The sequence below is a fragment of the Oreochromis aureus genome, linkage group 23 (genome assembly GCF_013358895.1).
Source record: "Oreochromis aureus strain Israel breed Guangdong linkage group 23, ZZ_aureus, whole genome shotgun sequence".
NCBI lineage: Eukaryota > Metazoa > Chordata > Actinopteri > Cichliformes > Cichlidae > Oreochromis > Oreochromis aureus.
The window spans coordinates 17,843,167-17,861,476 of NC_052963.1; the positions used below are offsets into that span (position 1 = coordinate 17,843,167).

General features: G+C 39.5%; 2 protein-coding genes across 2 annotated transcripts in view; both read right to left on the minus strand.

Moving 5' to 3' along the window:
- LOC116312248 (sodium/potassium-transporting ATPase subunit alpha-1-like) overlaps positions 1-1,084 on the minus strand; it is a 53,972-nt gene extending 52,888 nt beyond the window's left edge. The window contains exon 1 of the mRNA XM_039607271.1: positions 27-1,084. The gene's annotated coding sequence lies outside the window, so the exon portion shown is untranslated. The remainder of the gene's footprint in view (positions 1-26) is intronic.
- Positions 1,085-2,498: 1,414 nt separating this feature from the next.
- Positions 2,499-15,280, minus strand: LOC116312246 (sodium/potassium-transporting ATPase subunit alpha-1-like). The gene is made up of 23 exons (XM_031729619.2): positions 15,154-15,280; positions 13,739-13,849; positions 13,403-13,462; positions 12,540-12,641; positions 12,317-12,418; positions 12,129-12,242; positions 11,798-11,932; positions 11,238-11,355; positions 10,808-11,076; positions 10,407-10,715; positions 10,146-10,280; positions 9,425-9,617; positions 9,154-9,329; positions 8,917-9,053; positions 7,535-7,685; positions 7,266-7,434; positions 7,027-7,181; positions 6,036-6,159; positions 5,388-5,533; positions 5,145-5,275; positions 4,756-4,857; positions 3,369-3,460; positions 2,499-2,652 (listed from the first exon to the last, which is right to left on the minus strand). The coding sequence occupies exons 1-23, from the start codon at positions 15,163-15,165 to the stop codon at positions 2,624-2,626; spliced, it is 3,072 nt and encodes a 1,023-aa protein (XP_031585479.2). The 5' UTR covers positions 15,166-15,280; the 3' UTR covers positions 2,499-2,623.
- Between the last annotated feature and the right edge of the window lie 3,030 nt (positions 15,281-18,310).

Consider the following 18,310-nt stretch of genomic DNA (forward strand, 5'->3'; position numbering starts at 1 on the left):
GACAGACCCCAAAATGCTCTACTTACCTGGGATCCTGCCCCCAACAGCCAGGCATCCACTCATTCCATGTTTGTGTTGGAAGGGCAGAGAATTAGTAAGGAGGAAGTAAGGACAGCTATGAACACACTGAAGAGTGGCAGCGGGTTAATATGACATACTTGTGGAGCTTTGGGGATGTCTGGCAGAGAATGCAGTTGATTTTTTCAACAGTGCTTCTTTGTGGATCTACAGAAAACATATGATAGGGTGCCAAAGGAGGAACATTGGTACTGCATGAGGAAGTCAGGAGTGGAGAGCTGAAAATGCTTAGATTTTCATTGGGACAGGATTACAAATGAGAACATCAGAGGAACAGCTCAGCTTGAGTGATTTGAAGATAAAGTGAGGCAAGGCTGACATGGTTTGGACATGTGCAGAGGAGGGATAATGGATATATTAGAAAAAGGATGGTGAATATGAAGCTGCCAGGCAGGAAGACAAGAGTAAAACCTCTGAGAAGATTAATGGATGTGAAGAATGACCCGTGGATAGTTGGTGTGACAGAAATGAATGCTAGGGATAGGGTGAGATGGAGATAGATGATCCAATGTGGTGGAGGAATAAAACTGCTTTAGTGCATCAAATTACTCTGTGCATACAGTTAAAATCTTGGTGAACAGATCTGCACTGTTCTTTTCAGCAACAACCCTTTGTTCTGTATTACTGCACATCTTCCTGATCGATCTAACTTCCAGTGCTTTATTGAAACTTAGATGATGTACTAGTTCATTCAGCTTACAATCCATAGCAGTTTCAAGGTTTTTCAAATGTGCAAAGCTGAGCAATAGAGTGATGTGCTTTTGACTTACTGTATTACAGAAACTAAAGACAATTAAAATCCTTTAAGAGATCAAGGAGGCTTTTAAAGATTCACGTCCAGTAAAAATCAATCTACTTGACAAAGTTAAAGTTCAGGATGGTCAGTAGTAACCCTGACACATAAAAAGTATGGAAATAAGTGAATTCACCAGCATTTCACTGATGTTAGCATAATGGTGAAAGGAAAGCCCCAACCACGCCTTCCTAATGTGGGAGTCAACCAGTAGGACCACTCCCTCCATGATCATGACCATGAAGATCATGATCATCACCATCTAACAGGATACCAGTCATCAAATTATTTGGTGATTCACATTTTTTTTTTGTCATCATTTTTTATCATTTTGCCAGAATTATCAAGAACCTTATGTTAACGACTAATTCAGATTCATTAATGTTCCTACATGAAGAGCAAGGATTTGGTGGAATTTCTGCAGTGTGCGTGAAGGTCAGGCTGTGAAAATGGAAAAATGTCTGTAAAATGACAAATGTGACCTTGACTTAGGGTGAAGACCTAATAGGTGATTAAATTTTGAACAATCATGTAAAAGGACTATTCATGCTTTGCTATGGAATGTGCTCACTGGCCCTTTGGACAATCATGTGATCCTCAGCAGGATTTAAAATTTGCCAAACACAACCACAACTGCATTTTGGATTAGTCTTTGTTCAAAAAATAATAATCTGGCGCACTGTGCATATTTTGTTGTTCATTGAAGGTTGTATTTAACTAACTTTAAAACCTGGTAACGACCAGATTTTTCTATTATGTACTGATCCTTAAACCCTTAGAAAAGAGGGTGTACTTTCTTTTTACCATGACTCAGAATCTGGGCAAAGTCAATTTACAAATATGATTTAATTGGTGTCACTGATATGCTATCAGGAACCAAAAGGTTTGGGAACTGGAAGCCCCACCTCAGCACTTCTGCGGCCAGCAGAAATCAAAGCAAAGTCATAAAGTTTAACTGAGATGGTTTCAGTGAATAAGCGAGCAACACAGAGTACCTGGAACACACTGTATCCTTGAAGAGACAACAATATCTTTAACTTCTCTAATAAAATGTAAAAAAAAAAACGATTGCCCTTTAACCAAAGGACTTTGATGTTCCTCACAAAATCAACATGTGCACTTCCTGTTCTTTGGAATCTGCAGTGAGGAGGAAGGCTTGGCTCACCGGCTGGCCTGTGGGGGTTGTTGGAAGTGTTTCTAGTACACTTATGACTCTTTGTAGCTACTCAACCATGTTTAGTAAAGGTGGTGGTAGTGCTGGTGTTGGTGGCAGTTGTAAAAGTACAAAGAAACAAAGAGTGAAGGGGAGGGGAAAAATGGAAAATCTAAGAAATTAGCAACATGTTGCCCATTAAAATACTCTGTGCTCTGGAACAAAATGGTCTCTAACCTCTCAGCAAATTATTAGAAACACTGTAAAATGTCCTAATATGTTACTGTTTTATTTGTGACACATAGCTTGTACCAAACTAAGGACTGTGGAAAGGTGGAAATGATTCACAGGTCCTATATCTGCTGAAGCTTCGGGGAAACCCCCCCCCCCATCCTGAATCAGTATTTTTACTGCTGACACAACAGAGAAACCTACGAGAAAAGTGTGTACAAAAGAAACTAACATGCAGGCAGCCTCAGTGTACAACAGAAGTTCTTTATTGTGACACACACTGATAAATATGTATTTATATAAATAATGTAAGATTGCATTAAATGGTAATGAAAAACGCACATCCTTCAAGCCTATGTCATGTTGGCTCAGTAGTATGTCTCTAGCTCCACCCAACCTAGAAATCAAATGAGACACAATTAGTGTGATGCTTCATTTCAAATGTGAGAGTTTAGATACTTCCCTTTGTCTTTTACAGACAAATCCAACAAAAAATTCTAATAAAAATTATAGAGTGGCCAACTTGGAGTATCTAAAAAGGCCTGAAAAACTTTTACTTGATTTTGCTTATGTTTACTGACAGTTATTGGGGGAAAAATTGACTTGACTGGAGATTATAAAGAAGATAAACTGCAGCCATGATTTGGGTGATGATGCTATTAGGAGCTCTACCCTGCAGGGACATTTGAAGCTGTGTCAGTTTGGTCTCAGGGTTGCTTATGAGAGGATATCATGAGCGAGGCCATAAATAATCACCCTGGGATGAAGTCATTAAAAGGGTCACATGACACTGATATGACCCTAGATGAGCTAGATGTTTGTGTATTTGGGTTTTATATTTTTAGATTTACATCCTGTACAATTCTGAACTGAAGTCTGATCCTCAGTACACAGTTTATTTTCATTTCTTGGAATAATCAACCTTTTCCAACTTTCACTCTTAATACTTTTTGCTGTTCTTATGTTCAGTTTGTGGTTTCTCAAACCCTTTAGATAGAATGTAAAAAATTATGACCTTTGCTTCCCTACACTAATATTTAAATGCAGAGTTTACAGGCAAAAATGTGTCCTGGGTGTGTCAGAAAGTGAAACAAAGAACTGGGAAGCTCGTACCTCCTGGGCTGCGTCTGAGGATATATTTTCTGACTTCATCATAGATGAAGATGAGGAAGGAGTAGGGGACGGAACAGAGCCACCACCATGGCCTAAGGTAAGGATGGACAGACAAAGATTCAATTTCAAATGACCAAAAAAACAAAAAAACACACACACACACACACACACACACACACACACACACACACACACACACACACACAAAAGCATGCTTCTCAACCTCTTGGAAATTCTTATGTCAGGTTCTGTAAAAGCACATGAAAAGCTTTGATGGTGAATATTACGCTATAGACAACCAGTTGTTAAAATGAATTTATGAGGTGAGGAAGCAAAATGACACATCTAAAAAATCTTAAAACAAAAGGTACTCAGTGCTACAGGTCAGTAAGAACAGACTAGAGACCAGCTGATATATCAGTGGGGTCAATATATTGGCTTAAATAACAGCATTGGGTTATATAGCAGTTGATCAATTAAAAAAAAAAAAAGTAAGGAAGACATGGGGAGAAAAAAAGCTTCAGTCAGTTTATGACCATTGATGTTGCACAGTTTGCCTACCAGAGGGCACTCTGCAACTTCCCTGTTGGCAACACATGTTTGGAACACCACAAACACAAAACCCGGCTAACCCGAACAAAGTCGGACAGAGAATAAACAAGCAATCCACGACAAAGAAAGACTGTTTTAAAACATCACTGTCATATCAAGAACTCATATATAACTACATATAACAAATAACAGGGAAAGCTGTTCAGAATTTCTGTCTGAAAGAAAGGATATTGGCCAGTATCGGTTCTGAAATCACCAAATATTTGTGTCAGTACTGATCTTAAAATTCCTGTTAGTGGTCAGGTCTAGAAGAGACCATACGGACATGATCCCTTTCAATGTCATAATGCACACATAGAAAACCTGTGATATACTGCACAACATTTAAAGAACACCCACAGGAAAAGTAAAGAAATAAATGCAAATGTTTTATGGTCCTCTTGGATATTCTTTGGCAAGATTATATGAAGATTATATGAACTCCTGAGCCTATGAGCTTATAAGTGTCTTAACTTTTTCTCTTTAGAGGAAAGCAACCCATATCGCAGCTTCTGCGCTTTACTACAAAGTGGAATTGACAGTAACAAACATATTTTATTTTATATTAACAAAGCTAAAACTCCATTTAATAAAATACAAGGACATGATTGTCTTTGCATAAATGAAGATGGCAAACTAGGCAGCCACAAAAACATTGGTGAAATAGGAAATCTTTGCAATATGAATATACAGCGATTTCTCTAAAGTAGCCAAATAATGCTGAGTGTTTTGGTTCATTCGTATAATTACAGTGTAGAAAATCATAGTGTAAACCTATCAGATTGTTTTTACTTACTTCATAGGGTACATTCTGATGGCAATGTCCATGCCTGGGCAGTATGACAGGAAGGCAGCCAGAGCCAGCTCCTCAAAGATGCCAAAGATGAGAACGTAGTTCCTGTGAAATAAATAAATTTAAGAATCAATAAAACAGCAGTGACTAATCTCATCTGATTTCCAATCTTATACTTGGCTAAACACCAGGAGAATACATGACTCTGGTTTGGTGATCAGCAAGGAATGTTTTCAAGTTATGTCTTTGAAAAAAACACTGATATGTTGTGGAAATGATTTAAATAAGGGAGGTTGTTAAAACTGGACTTATTTGCCGCTTTATTTGGAAAAATGGCGGTTCCAAAGTCCCAGTTGTTATTGGAGATCTCAAGTATATCTGTGCATACATACTTCATTCCTTGTTTCACAATGGAGTTGGTCCTGGTTTTACAGATGAGCAGATCGGCCACCTGGACGATCACAATACTTGTGAAGAAAGCTGTGTGGCAGGTAAACTCTACGATCTTTCTGCGCTCGTATGTCTGGGGGCAAAAAGCTAAATTAACACTGAATCACTGAAACATACCACTGAAACACAGACGTTTTACAATTCTCACAGTCCAGAGTAAAGCTAGTAACATTAGTGTGACTGACCCACTCCTGTCCATAGCTGTCTTCCAGGTCATTTAGATATCTGTTATCCCAGAACACTCTGATTCCCACCAGGTCTTTGGGGAGGAATCCGTTCTCAGACAGGATGACAAAATAAGTGAAGAAGCCACCTAAGGCCTGCATCATACCTAAAAGAAGCACAAACATCAAAGAATGCTTATCAGACAGGGTTTCAGCTTTTACTAATGACAAATATAAATAACAACTGTGGCTGTCTCTTCATAAAGAAAGCAGTCGCAAATATAACATGTCAATGCAATACTCTGCAAATCCATGGTAAATGAAAATAAAGCACATTAATTGTTTGAAACAATGCTGCACGCTTAACCTATTAACAAATTAAATAATGATCAGATTTGCCTGAAAAAAACTGACGGATTCCATCTTTAATTCAATCTTTAAATTTAATAAAGTAATATGCATTTAAATTAATGATTGCATTCAATCTATAAGCAATAATTTCCTCACCAAATGATGGTACTTATTTTGGATATGATATTTAAAGGTATTTTAGTGTCTGCAGTACAAAGAAAATCCAGCAGGGGGAAGAAGAGCAAGACTTAAAAAAGCACAAAAGTATTAAAAACAGATTTGATATAGCTAAAGTTTAAACAATGAACGATGTGTTACCAATTTGTCCATAGGCCATACTGATGAGCCTCTCATTCACCAGCTTGTCTGTTTGGGCATTTCTAGGCTGCCTCTTCATGATGTCACTTTCAGCTTGTTCATAGGCCAGGGAGATGGCAGGGACCTGTCATGGCACAGGAAAAGAAAAAGAAAAAACAAATTATCCACCCATGAATGCATCATCTTCCGCTTGAGCTTCTGTGTAGAACAGATTCAGTAAGCTGGAGAGGAAATGCCCCCTCATTAACAAAGAGATCTTCTTTTAGCCTGCAAAAAGAGATTGTTGATCTAAGAAAAACCCAGGACATCTTCCTATTCATCTCTGATCAAAGAAAACAGCAAAAATCGCAGGTTTCTTTTCAGCACTGTACCCAACTTACTTAACTATAATTAACTTTACGGATTTCTTCATAAATAATATTTGATCTATTTGAGAAACAACATTCATAACAATGTCAAAAACATTACTCACAGTAAGCTTTAATACTACTGAAATTTATTTAGACTCTCTCCCTACGATTGATCTATCGGAGTTAACGTCAATAATTAGTTCTTCCAAATAGTCAATGTAGACCACATTACACCACAGAAACAGTTTTAGTGATACCGCTGTTATTAAAGGTACTGTGCTACAGTAGTTTGAATCCTTTCCATCCAATGGACTACAGTTTCTTCATGTAAGATGGAGAGTCCTCTTCTCACACTAAGGTTAATTATGGAGTTCCACAGGGTTCACAGCTAGGGCCAATTCTGTTTACATTATACGTGCTTCCCTTTTACATGGACTTTTACTGCTATGTGGATAATACCAAACTTATTTATCCATGAGGCCAGATAACACAACAATTAGTTAAACTCCAGGAATGTGCTAAAGATAAAACAGCGTGGATGATTCTTCCTTCTAAAATCACTATTGTTGTGACTGTTGTTGTGATTTTGTTCTACATAAATTGAATTAAACTGAATTGAACAGAATCAGGCAAAATCTCACCATGTCAGTTCCCAGATCAATACAGAGGATGGTGACAGTTCCCAGGGCAAGAGGGATGTCAAAAAGCACGAAGAAGAGGAATGGCGACATCTCGGGGATTTTACTGGTCAGAGTGTAGGCGATAGACTTCTTCAAGTTATCAAAGATCAGACGGCCTGAAAAAGGAATTCAGCAGCTGCTGCAAAGCTTTGTATTTTATGGACTTATACTTTTTTTCCAAGTCTTGATATAGATCTTACCTTCTTCCACTCCAGTTAAAATGGAGGCAAAATTATCGTCCAGCAGGATCATGTCAGCAGCCTGCTTGGAGACGTCAGATCCAGCGATACCCATGGCGACACCGATGTCAGCTTTCTTCAGAGCTGGAGAGTCGTTCACACCATCACCTGTCACGGCCACAATGGCTCCCTGGACAAGGAAGAAAGTATTTTTTATATGCATTTTAAACAAAGCAATGTTGAAACTGTGTCTGTGAGAATCTCTCCCCCCCGCCGCCCCCGATGCTCACCTGTCTCTGGCATCCTTCCACAATGATCAGTTTCTGCTGGGGGGAGGTCCTGGCAAATACAATTTCTGTGTGGTGCTTCAGCACATCGTCAATCTGCTCTGTGGTCATTTCTTTCAGCTCACTACCATGGATGACGCAGGCCTTAGCTTCCCTGTAGATTAGATTGCAGCAGTGTTAGTACAGAGGTGTTTCGCTGATTTTTTGTGTGTGCAATTTTGCATGCTTTTTTTTTTTTTTTTTTTTTAACTGCGCACTGTGTTTTGTGTCCTGATTGGCTGTAGACCATTTTCAATCAATCTTGTGCAGTGTCTCCTGCACGGTACAGAATGCGTTCAGCTGGTCAAATTTACGTAAATCTTAGATCGCTTGCAGTGTGACTCTGAAGTGCTGTACTGTAGTTTTCTCCCCAACAAACACAACAATGTCGATGAAATATCGTCACTTGCGGGTGCCTTCGGTTTCATTCTATAATATTTATTTTTCTACAAGGTTTGAACTTTGAGATTATTTAAACAAGAGAGAAAAGTGTAAAAATCTTCATGCCTGTCTGAAAAAAGTGTATAAAGTGTGTAGTGAGGGGTTTTACAGCCTTAAAACATCTATAATAATTGCAAAAAATAAACTTGGCTACTTCGCGGATTTCACTTATCGCAGGTTATTTTTAGAACGTAACTCCCACAATAAATTAGGGACCACTGGATGACAGTAGTGTGGCTCAGGAGGTAGAGGAGTTCATTCGCTAACTGGAAGGTTGCTGGCTCGTGTGTGAATGTGCATGAATAAATGGATAAATGTTGCATGTTGTACAAAGTACTTCAAGTACTCAAGTAGAGCAGGAAAGCACTATATAAGAATCATCTATTAACGAACAGCAGCTGTAATCCAACATCCTGTGTCCAAGCACAGACTATGTTAAGGATATTAGAAAAAGATAATGATGGGGGAAAAATTCTGTCAGAAAACAAAATAACATCAGCCTCAGCAAAAGTTGATGACGGTACATTCAGCAAAAAGCTACATTTACAACATATCTACTTGTTGTCTTCCCACTGCAGATAATGAATCACAGGTGTAGCATTTATTAGGTATTATTGCACTTGAGTTACGAAGATGACTACTGATTCAGGATTATATTATTTTCGAACTGTGTGTGTGATATGAAGACACAAACCATGACTTGCTGATGAAGAAACAGGAAAGCCAGTAGCTAAGAACCACATCAAGATTTATTTATTTTTTTGCATGAATTAATGGTAAAAGCCTTTTAGGCTCTGCAGATGTCAAAACCTCCGTTAGCCAAACTTGATTTAATTTGAACAGCTGCCTCTTATGCTCAAAAAATGTTCAAAGCTAGCTAAATAAATCTTGATAAGATTACTAACCTAGGGTTGACCTCTGAAACTGAAATGTTGAGGCGGGCAGCAATGTCTTCAACAGTCTCATTGCCTTCTGAGATGATACCCACACCTCTAGCAATAGCCTTGGCTGTAATTGGATGGTCACCTGTGACCATGATGACCTGAGAGGGAAAAGATAAGAAAAATATTTAACTTGAAGTTTTGACCAGAGTTTGAAAAAAGAGAAAGTTTAAAATCTGTTCATTCAAAAAGTTAGCATACCTTGATTCCAGCACTCCTGCATTTACTCACAGCATCGGGCACAGCAGCACGAGGAGGGTCAATCATGGACATGAGGCCAATAAAGCACAGGTTTTCAGTGGGGAAGTTCACATCATCAGCATCAAAAGCAAAGCCTTCTGGGAACTGGTCATCAGACAGGTGATAGTGGCAGAAACCTGAAAAAGACACAAAAAAAGTACATTTTAGATTAAATTTTCTCCAGTAAACAAACAGTTCATAAATGCTGATATAAAAAGAAGTGAAGCTGTACCCAAAACTCTCTCTCCAAGGCCTCCCAACTCAAGATAGGCACTATTAAAAGAATCTTTCAGCTCAGCGTCCAGAGGCTGCTCTTTGCCCTGGATCACGATGGTGGAGCAGCGGTCCAAAATCCTCTCTGGAGCTCCTTTCATCACCAGCAAATGCTTGGTTTCACCAGGGGTGGTGTTTTTATGGATGGAGAGCTGTGGGGCAACAGAAAGCCTTGATTTAAATGCAAAGTTTTCAGGTCTCAAAACTTAGGCCCTCATTACACGTTCTACATTTGCGAGGGTGATCTTGAGTGTGACTTGAATTTCACCATCTAGCGGTGAGTGCAAGCATCGGTGGAGATGTCACTGTGCCTGCCGATTATTTGTGACCACATGGAATTGTTCATGGAGACTTTACATTGCAATGTCCCAACTGTATATGTGAACCAGGCACTGGACTTCAAAGAAGTATAACACTTTGCATTTCCACAACAAAATACTTTCAAGGTTTATTGCCTTAAACTGTACTCTGGTCAGCAAAGGACGACTCCACTGATAACAACAAGAAGTCAGACTGTATAGGTATTTTGGAGAAAATTAGCTTACTGGACTTTTGATTTAAACACAAAGCTTTGAAACAGAAGTTCACAAACCAAAGCATGACTGTGGTTGCAGTTCCTCTTACATATATAGTATGTATGATGCATTTTTGAGATTTGTCATTCTGTATGGATGATTTACCTGGTATTTGTTTGTGGAATTAAAGGGGATCTCAGCAATTTTGGGGTATTTTTCTCTCATGTCACTAACAGATCCACAGCACAGCTCGATACACTTCAGCAAGGCCGCTTCTGATGCATCACCAGCCACATTTCTCTGTGGATTTTTAGAAAAAGACAGAGTTGGTAAAATGGATTCATAAGTTCCATCCTATGCCTTGTTTAAAATACCAAAGCCTTTACTTGCCAACCACAAGAGCCTTAAGAAATGAAAGTTTATCACCTTCAAAACAGGAACTTTGTTCTGTTCAGCCAGGAAGACGGCACGGTTGCAGAGTCCGGCAATTCTGGACAGAGCAGCCCAGGTGGCAGAGCTCCTGTCAAAAGAGGTACCGCTCTGGTTCTCAGTGGTGTCAGCTACGTGGATCTGGTTATCAAACCACATGTGGGCCACAGTCATTCTGTTCTGGGTCAGGGTGCCGGTCTTGTCAGAGCAAATGGTGGAGGTGGAGCCCAGCGTCTCGACCGCCTCTAGGTTCTTCACCAGGCAGTTCTTCTTGGCCATACGCTTAGCAGTCAGGGTCAGACACACCTACAGACAATTTAGGTTTTTAGAACCACAGTCTTTTTGTATCAATAAATATAAGGTATTTAAAAGGAATGCCATTAGACACTAAAACTCACAGTGACAGTAGCCAAAAGACCTTCTGGCACGTTGGCGACAATGATACCAATGAGGAAGATAATACCCTCCAGCCAGTTATATCCAAGGATGACGGAGAGGATAAAGAAAGAAACACCCAGGAAGACGGCCACTCCGGTGATGATGTGGATAAAATGCTCGATCTCAATGGCAATGGGAGTTTTTCCAGCTTCAAGACTGGAAGCCAGAGTGGCGATACGGCCCATGATAGTATTATCTCCAGTGTTGATGACGACTCCTCTGGCTGTGCCTGAAAATAGAAGAGACACTGAGTCCACAGAACAATGGATGATTTCATTCTTCTTCGTTATCCTTCTTATTTTGTGGATTACCAGCAAACATTACTAAACTACTGTTTCATCAAATAAAAACCATATTTAAATTGTCAGCCACGAGCTGTTCATACTCTACCTTCTACACAGTTGGTGGAGAAGAAAGCAATGTTCCTGGTTTCCAGTGGGTTTTCATTGGAGAACTCTGGAGAACGAGTCTGGGGCTCTGATTCACCAGTCAGGGAGGAGTTGTCCACCTGAGAGACAACAAACAAAATCAAACAAAGATCAGTGAGGGGATCAGTTACATGAAAACACAGAATTAAATATTTTTGTAAAAAAATAAATTAACTTAAGGAACAAATGGGAACAGTTTATGATATGATCCAAGAAAAGCTACTTAGAATGAAGACCACCACATCCAATCAACGTAGCCAGTAACTTCTAAGATTTACTGGTGGGATACATAAAAATGTTTCAGCTGAGCAGTCAGCTTGCACGCACAAGATTAGCTAATGTAAATGGACTGAAGCCTGAGCTCGACTCTGTTGCCGGCCATAACTAAACTATATGTCTAAAACTAACTAAACATCACAGCCTGTCTTCTTCTCATTTAAATAAATAAATAAATAATAGTAGATATCAAACACATGCTCTACAAAATTGTTTGGTGGCATTAAGAGTATTTGAGGCACAGACCTTGCAGCCGTGAGCAGAGATGATTCTCAGATCAGCAGGGATCCTGTCTCCTCCTTTCACCTCCACTAAATCTCCAAGCACCACCTCCTCGGTGTTGATGCTTTTCTTCTCTCCATCACGGATAACCAGGGCTTGCTATGAAATCAAAGATTTTAGGAATTTTTGATTAACTGGGTTTGATTTTAATGCCAACACCAAAATTTCAAATGATAAAATGTATCATCAGTGCAGAAAATTTTACTTAAAAATGTGAAAAAAATATTGCAGTTTCCTGCTCCCTAGAAGCTGTAAATACTTTGCAGTTATATTAGCTTTTCTTTCAGTGTCTCACCTGTGGGACCATGTTCTTGAAGGAATCCATGATCCTGGAGCTCTTGGCCTCTTGGTAGTAGGAGAAGCAAGCCGTGATCATGACCACAACAGAAAGGACGATACCTAGGTACAACTACATAAAGAGAAATGAGAGAGTTAGGTGATCCTTAGTGGTCACAATAACAATTTAGATAAAGATTCACTTACGTTATCACTTGCAGGTTCATCTTCGGAGGCAGCCTGGATACTATAAGCCACGAAGCAGAGGAAGGCACCAATCCACAGCAGCATGCAGAAACCACCAAACAGCTGGAAACCAGAGGAAATAACATTCAAGCTTTGCTGGCTGTACTCACTTTTTTTTGCATTTCTAATGTGTGAGTTAAAACACAGGTTTGAGGTTTTCATGGTGATGATGTTTGACTCCTACCTGTTTGCAGAACTTGACCCATTCGGGTGTTGTGGGAGGAGGTGTGAGGGCGTTGGGGCCATCTCGGGCCAGGATCTCTTTAGCTCTGAAGGAGGAGAGACCCTAAAAACAGTGTCTCAGTTACTCCAGAAGTTCAAAGGACTTGTCTGTACAAGTGAAGTACACTACAGTTACGTCCTACAACAGTAATATTGTGGTATATTTACTAGTTCCTGTCACCCTCTTAATTTTGCCTTTTGTGGAACATTCAGAGTAATAGCGTATATAGAGAGTTATACTTTTTTTTGCAAAATATATCTTCACTTGAACTGCTTAGAATTCATGCCTATAATGTAGGTTATGACACTGCTTTACATACAAACTAGTTCATTAACTAAAGCACTGACTGTAAATAAAACCTTTCTTCCTTCTTTATGTTTAAAATCTCATTTTTCTGTGTAAAGTTGTAACTGTCTGGTGGTTCAATTTGCCTGAGCCGCTCCTCCTTCCCTCTATTGTTCCCTCATTTCTTTGCTGTTTTTCAGCTGGTGCCCACACACCCTCCATTTATCACCTACTTCTCTCCGGTTGAAATAAAACTTTAAACTTGCTCTTTCGTGTCTCGTGTGGATTAAAAGTCTTTTAGTTTTCATGTTTTTCAAATGTGAAGAATTTGGGTTGTAAAACTAGACCAGTAAAACAGAACTCCATAACTAGATACTGCTCATATTGGGTGAGAAAATAGGGATTAACTGAGCTCTTGAACATTTTATATGCTATTATTTACATGCACACCATGATGTTCTTCAAGACTGCCTGATCTTTTCTGGCCTCTGTCCTTATGATCTCAAACACTCACAAAAACAAACATTCGGAGTCCTCACCATGACTAGGTCGGTTCCATATTTCCTGTGAAGCTCGTCCACGCTTAATTTGTGATCATCCTAAGGAGAGTGTGGGAGAGAAAGACGAAAATGTCATTTGAGGCTTAAAAAATGTCCCTGTAAATTCCTCCAGAAGGACACAGGGGACAAAACACATCTGCACTTTACATGTTACTCAAAACAGAGTCACTTTAAGATAAGAATCTTTTTGTGTTTGAACACAAATTTTCACATGTTATAAACTCTTTATACCTTATTGTCATACTTAAATTGTGCCAATCACACACCTACATGAAAGATTATCCCAGAGTGGCTTCACATAATTTGCATACTCACCAGGTCAACTTCTTTTTTCAGGTCTTCCGTATCCCTATGTTTTTTGCCCTTCTTGCTCCTCTTCTCCTCGTGGTCTGCGGTTGCGGCCAGTTTGTAGTCATCCTTCATTTTCTGTTATGAACAAAGTGTCACAAAATGGGGTTCTGAATAAGACTAAAATCGAACGAGATTTTAACCTCCTAGGACCTGGCGTCACATTTTGGGTTATTTAGACCAAAATGTCGTGGTGAAGAGGGAGCTGAGTGTAAAAGCGAAGCTCTCAATTTACCGGTCGATCTACGTCCCGACCCTCACCTATGGCCACGAGCTGTGGGTAGTGACCGAAAGAACGAGATCGCGGATACAAGCGGCAGAAATGAGCTTCCTCCGAAGGGTGGCTGGCCTCTCCCTTAGAGATGGGGTGAGAAGTTCAGCCATCCGGGAGGGGCTCAGAGTAGAGCCGCTGCTCCTCCACATCGAAAGGAGCCAGTTGAGGTGGTTCGGGCATCTGACAAGGATGCCTCCTGGGCGCCTCCTGGGTGAGGTGTTCGGGCATGTCCCACGGGAGGAGGCCCCCAGGGCAGACCCAGGACACGCTGGAGAGATTATATCTCTCGGCTGGCCTGGGAACGCCTTGGTGTTCCCCCGGATAAGCTGGAGGAGGTGGCTGGGGAGAGGGAGGTCTGGGCTTCTCTGCTTAGGCTGCTGCCCCCGCGACCCGGCCTCGGATAAAGCGGATGAAGATGGATGGATGGATGGATAGACCAAAATACTCAATTGTACTCTACAGGGGCCTGATATCCACTAGTGTTCTATTGAAATTTCAAATGAATATCTTCATATGTGGCTCTTATTTTTCTTAGAAACAAAAATCAGGTAAAAAGAAAAAAAATCTGGTAATTCTTTGTTTTTACATTCACCGGGTCCCAATCAGCCCAAATATCAAAGAGAAATTAAAAATGCATGCCGTGGAAGAGTTTGGGTCTTAGGAGGTTAAAGCAGAAAGTTGCATGAAACTAAATTATGAATTATTGTCAACAATTAAAGAATAATATATTGTTAACTGATATGCTGTTAAGTATTAGAACAGCGAATTCAAATTCAAATACATCATTTTAGAATATGTTTTAAGTTTCTAAAGCTGTAAAGAAATTAATGTGTGTTTTCACAGTGTCACAAAATAAAGTTTTAAATAAAACTGATACAACATGAAACATGCTGGAAAGTTGTCTTTCAGATTTTACATAATGAAGTAAAATGTGTCATTATTGTCAGAAGAGGGAATTTGTTTGTATAATTTAGAAAATTGTTTCCCCACAGTTGATAAAGCAGTCAAAAAAATGAAATTTAACAGAGATGTAAGCTAATGTGTAAGTAAACTGCAAGAATATTCAACCCTGAGCAATCCAAAACTGTCGAGCTTAATCCAAACTTACTGTCACTCCCATGGTTGCAGTGCAGTCTGACAGCAGTCAGTTCAGTTAATCAGTCTAACTTCCCTACTCCGCCTCCCTCTTTCAGTCCAGTTGCGTCCTGTCTTCCACTCTGCCCTGAACATAGGTGGCTTAATTTCAGCTTACTTTTATACCTGTGGAGGAGGAGTTTAGAGGAAGGAAGGGTGGAGGTTAAACTCAATAGGTCATGGGTTGGGGGAGGTATTATGATTAAACTCCTCCCACACTCAAATTTTTTGCTTCAGTCACTGCCAAGGGTACCCGTCAGCTGTGTCCAGAGGCCCAACAGCTAACCACGCTTGTTTGGACTCCTTCAGCTTGATGGCTCCCTTCAGCTTTGGTGCCACTACTCAGTGCAGATATCTCGGCAATAGAGCTACCACAATTGATCAGTCAACTTCGATAACCCTTCATCCTTGTCATCCTTGCGTTGCTGGTAGGGTAAGTTAAAGATCTAACAAACAAGGATCCTCTGCCACACATGCCCAATGAACCCTCCCTATACATCTGGGCACAGCAATCCTCACCGCAAATCTGGTCATACAATTACGAAATCAATCACCAGCAACCTAGCGTGTTCTAGGTGCCTTCATGAACACAGCTATGCTCAAAAATTGACCCTGATATCCCTCATCAAACCAATATGTTCTCTTTCTGTTCGCAAAGAAAGGACTGTCCTTGATGTCTGGCTGGTCGGAGTACATGGAGTTACTGGATATGTTTGCTGTAAACGTGTGAATCAATGTAAGCATGTTATCATCTCATTAAGCAAGGTTAGGATGGGTGTAAAGATAGAAAGAAAGAAACCGCAAAGAGGAGATATACTGTCAAACAAAAAAAGGGTGAGGGAGAAAACCTAGAAAAGAAACATGGAAACTGTCTGAAATAAATGTGAGAGAAGAAACGAATGAGAGGATTATTTGCCATTTGCCTTGGGAAACCCCATGAGGCCAAAATATGTCTCTAATTGATTAGGATTTTTCACCATTTATGGAAGGAACAGATTTTTAGAAATGAAAAAACATAAAAAAAATTACAACTTGTAATCTTGTAAAATTCATTATGGAAAATCTTTGAGTAGTTTTGTCAACAAAGACCTAGCGTGTAATTAAAAAAACACTTTTGACCCTGATGTCCCTCATCAAATCAATGTATCCACTTCTTGTTTAGGAAGGAAGGGCTGTCCTTGAAGTTTATATGGGTGCAGAGCAGGGAGTTGCTGGATATGTTTGCTGTAAACGTATAACTTTGTGTTATCAACCCACAGAGCAAAGTGAGGATCGTTGTGAAGATGCAAAGAATGGAGCGACAAAGATGAGGTAAAATGTCAAACAAAAGGCGCAGGAGGAAAACATGTAAACTGTCTGAAATAAATACGAGAGAAAGGTAAATGATGAATGAGATGGTTCAAATTTAAGTATGAGGTCCAAAGCACACTTCTGTACATATTAATATATATTTAGAAAAACACAAAATGGTTCAGTCCATCCCACACTTGACTGACCTTTATAGCACAACTGATTTATTCTGCCTAGGCGAGTGCTAATGCACACTATGAGTCATGTCTTTCTCCAAGAAAGCAAAATCAAAGAATTACAAGAAAGAAAAGAGAGGGGCAGAAAGCGGTTCTTAAGAAACGCTTTTTCCAAAGAAAGGTGAGCTGAGCACAACAAGCATTTTACGATGTTAACCCAGAGAGCGTGAAAAACTAGGAGATCTCACTTTACTTGAATTGACACATAGTGAGCTCATATACTGCCAACAGCAGCAATTCTCAGCAATCTTTTATTTCCATGGCAGTATCAACGAAAAGCTTGGCAATATTAACGCCTGTTCAATTCGGGGGGGTTTCTTTCTTTTTTATATTGTAAGATAAAGACCCTACAATAATAGACAGGAGCAACATCAAGAAGCGCCTTTTCAGCACTTTTTTTTCAGGCTTTATATGTTGGACCAATGAGTTTGTGAGGTAAGAAAGCCACGTGGAAGTTGATAAAATAGCATTTTTAACATCACTGTGATTTTTTTCTTCTGTAAAAATGTAAAAACGTAATATTGTTAAGTCTCAATGAAATACGCCTCCATACACAGGCACATTTTCAGGCTCACTTCTATGTTTATGTTTGATAACTAAGGAAAACCCACAGAGATTGTAATACATTTTGACATACTGCAACTGGACCAACTGGACCAAGATACGGTATTTACAGGGTTTTTTTGTTTGTTTGTTTTTAAACAGCTAAGTTTGGATATTTATTTAATATTTCAAAATTTCAATCATCTGTATTATTATATAAATTTGTATGTTTTGCCTGATGATCTAGTTTGATCCCTGCCTTAGCACCACATGGGTTGAAAAAGGTATGAGGCTGTGAGTTTGGAAAATGAAGGTTATTCTGAGGTCATTGCAGATAAACATTTATTATCTGTGAATAAATCACATATCTAGTGACGTCTTCTGGTGTTTATTGAGCAGTATTGTAGCCTAAGCATTGCAATTTAAAATCCTATCCAACACTTCCCACCGCCCATCTCCCGCCCCCACTCCAGCTCGTCAACCTGTTCATAGAGGAAGGACTGTCCTTGATGTATGGCGGAGCTGGATATGTTTGCTGTAAACGAGCAACCGTGTGCTGTCACCCCATTAAGCTAAGTGAGGAGGGGTAAAAAGATGCAAAGAAAGAAAGAGAACAATGGTTCACAGAATGGTTCCTATAAAACTAAAGAGGCAGGAGAAAAACATGGAAAATCTCGGAAATTAATGTCTGTGCAGGTTCTCAGTCATCCAGGTGTCTGGACTTCTTTAAGTTGCTTGAGCAACTTAAAGAAGTCCAGACACTTTTCTTTCCGAGCTCCTTAGACCTCAGAAATTAATGTAACAAATGTAAAAATAAATAAATAAAATATTAAAAAGAGGCAATTGACAGTACACATCATTTCAATTTAAAGAGCATTGCTGTTTAACTTGCTGTCTTTTATAAATATATTTGTAGTATAAATGTCTGTGATACTATGGGTATTTTGAAGACACAAAATTCTATATTTCCCTGTTCCCTTGTGTGACTGAATTTTGATTCAACCAAAGTGTGCTGAGAAAAGTTGGAACGTGAGATATGCTCTAACGCTTTTAATCTTCTTA

What these genes read in the sequence shown, in the direction of transcription:
- LOC116312246 (XM_031729619.2), bottom strand. An exon ending in ATGAACCTGCAAGTGATAAC is followed by an intron (nt 12,243 to 12,316) that starts GTAAGTGAATCT and finishes CTCTTTATGTAG; the next exon opens with TTGTACCTAGGTATCGTCCT. An exon ending in TTGATCTGGGAACTGACATG is followed by an intron (nt 6,160 to 7,026) that starts GTGAGATTTTGC and finishes GTGCCATGACAG; the next exon opens with GTCCCTGCCATCTCCCTGGC.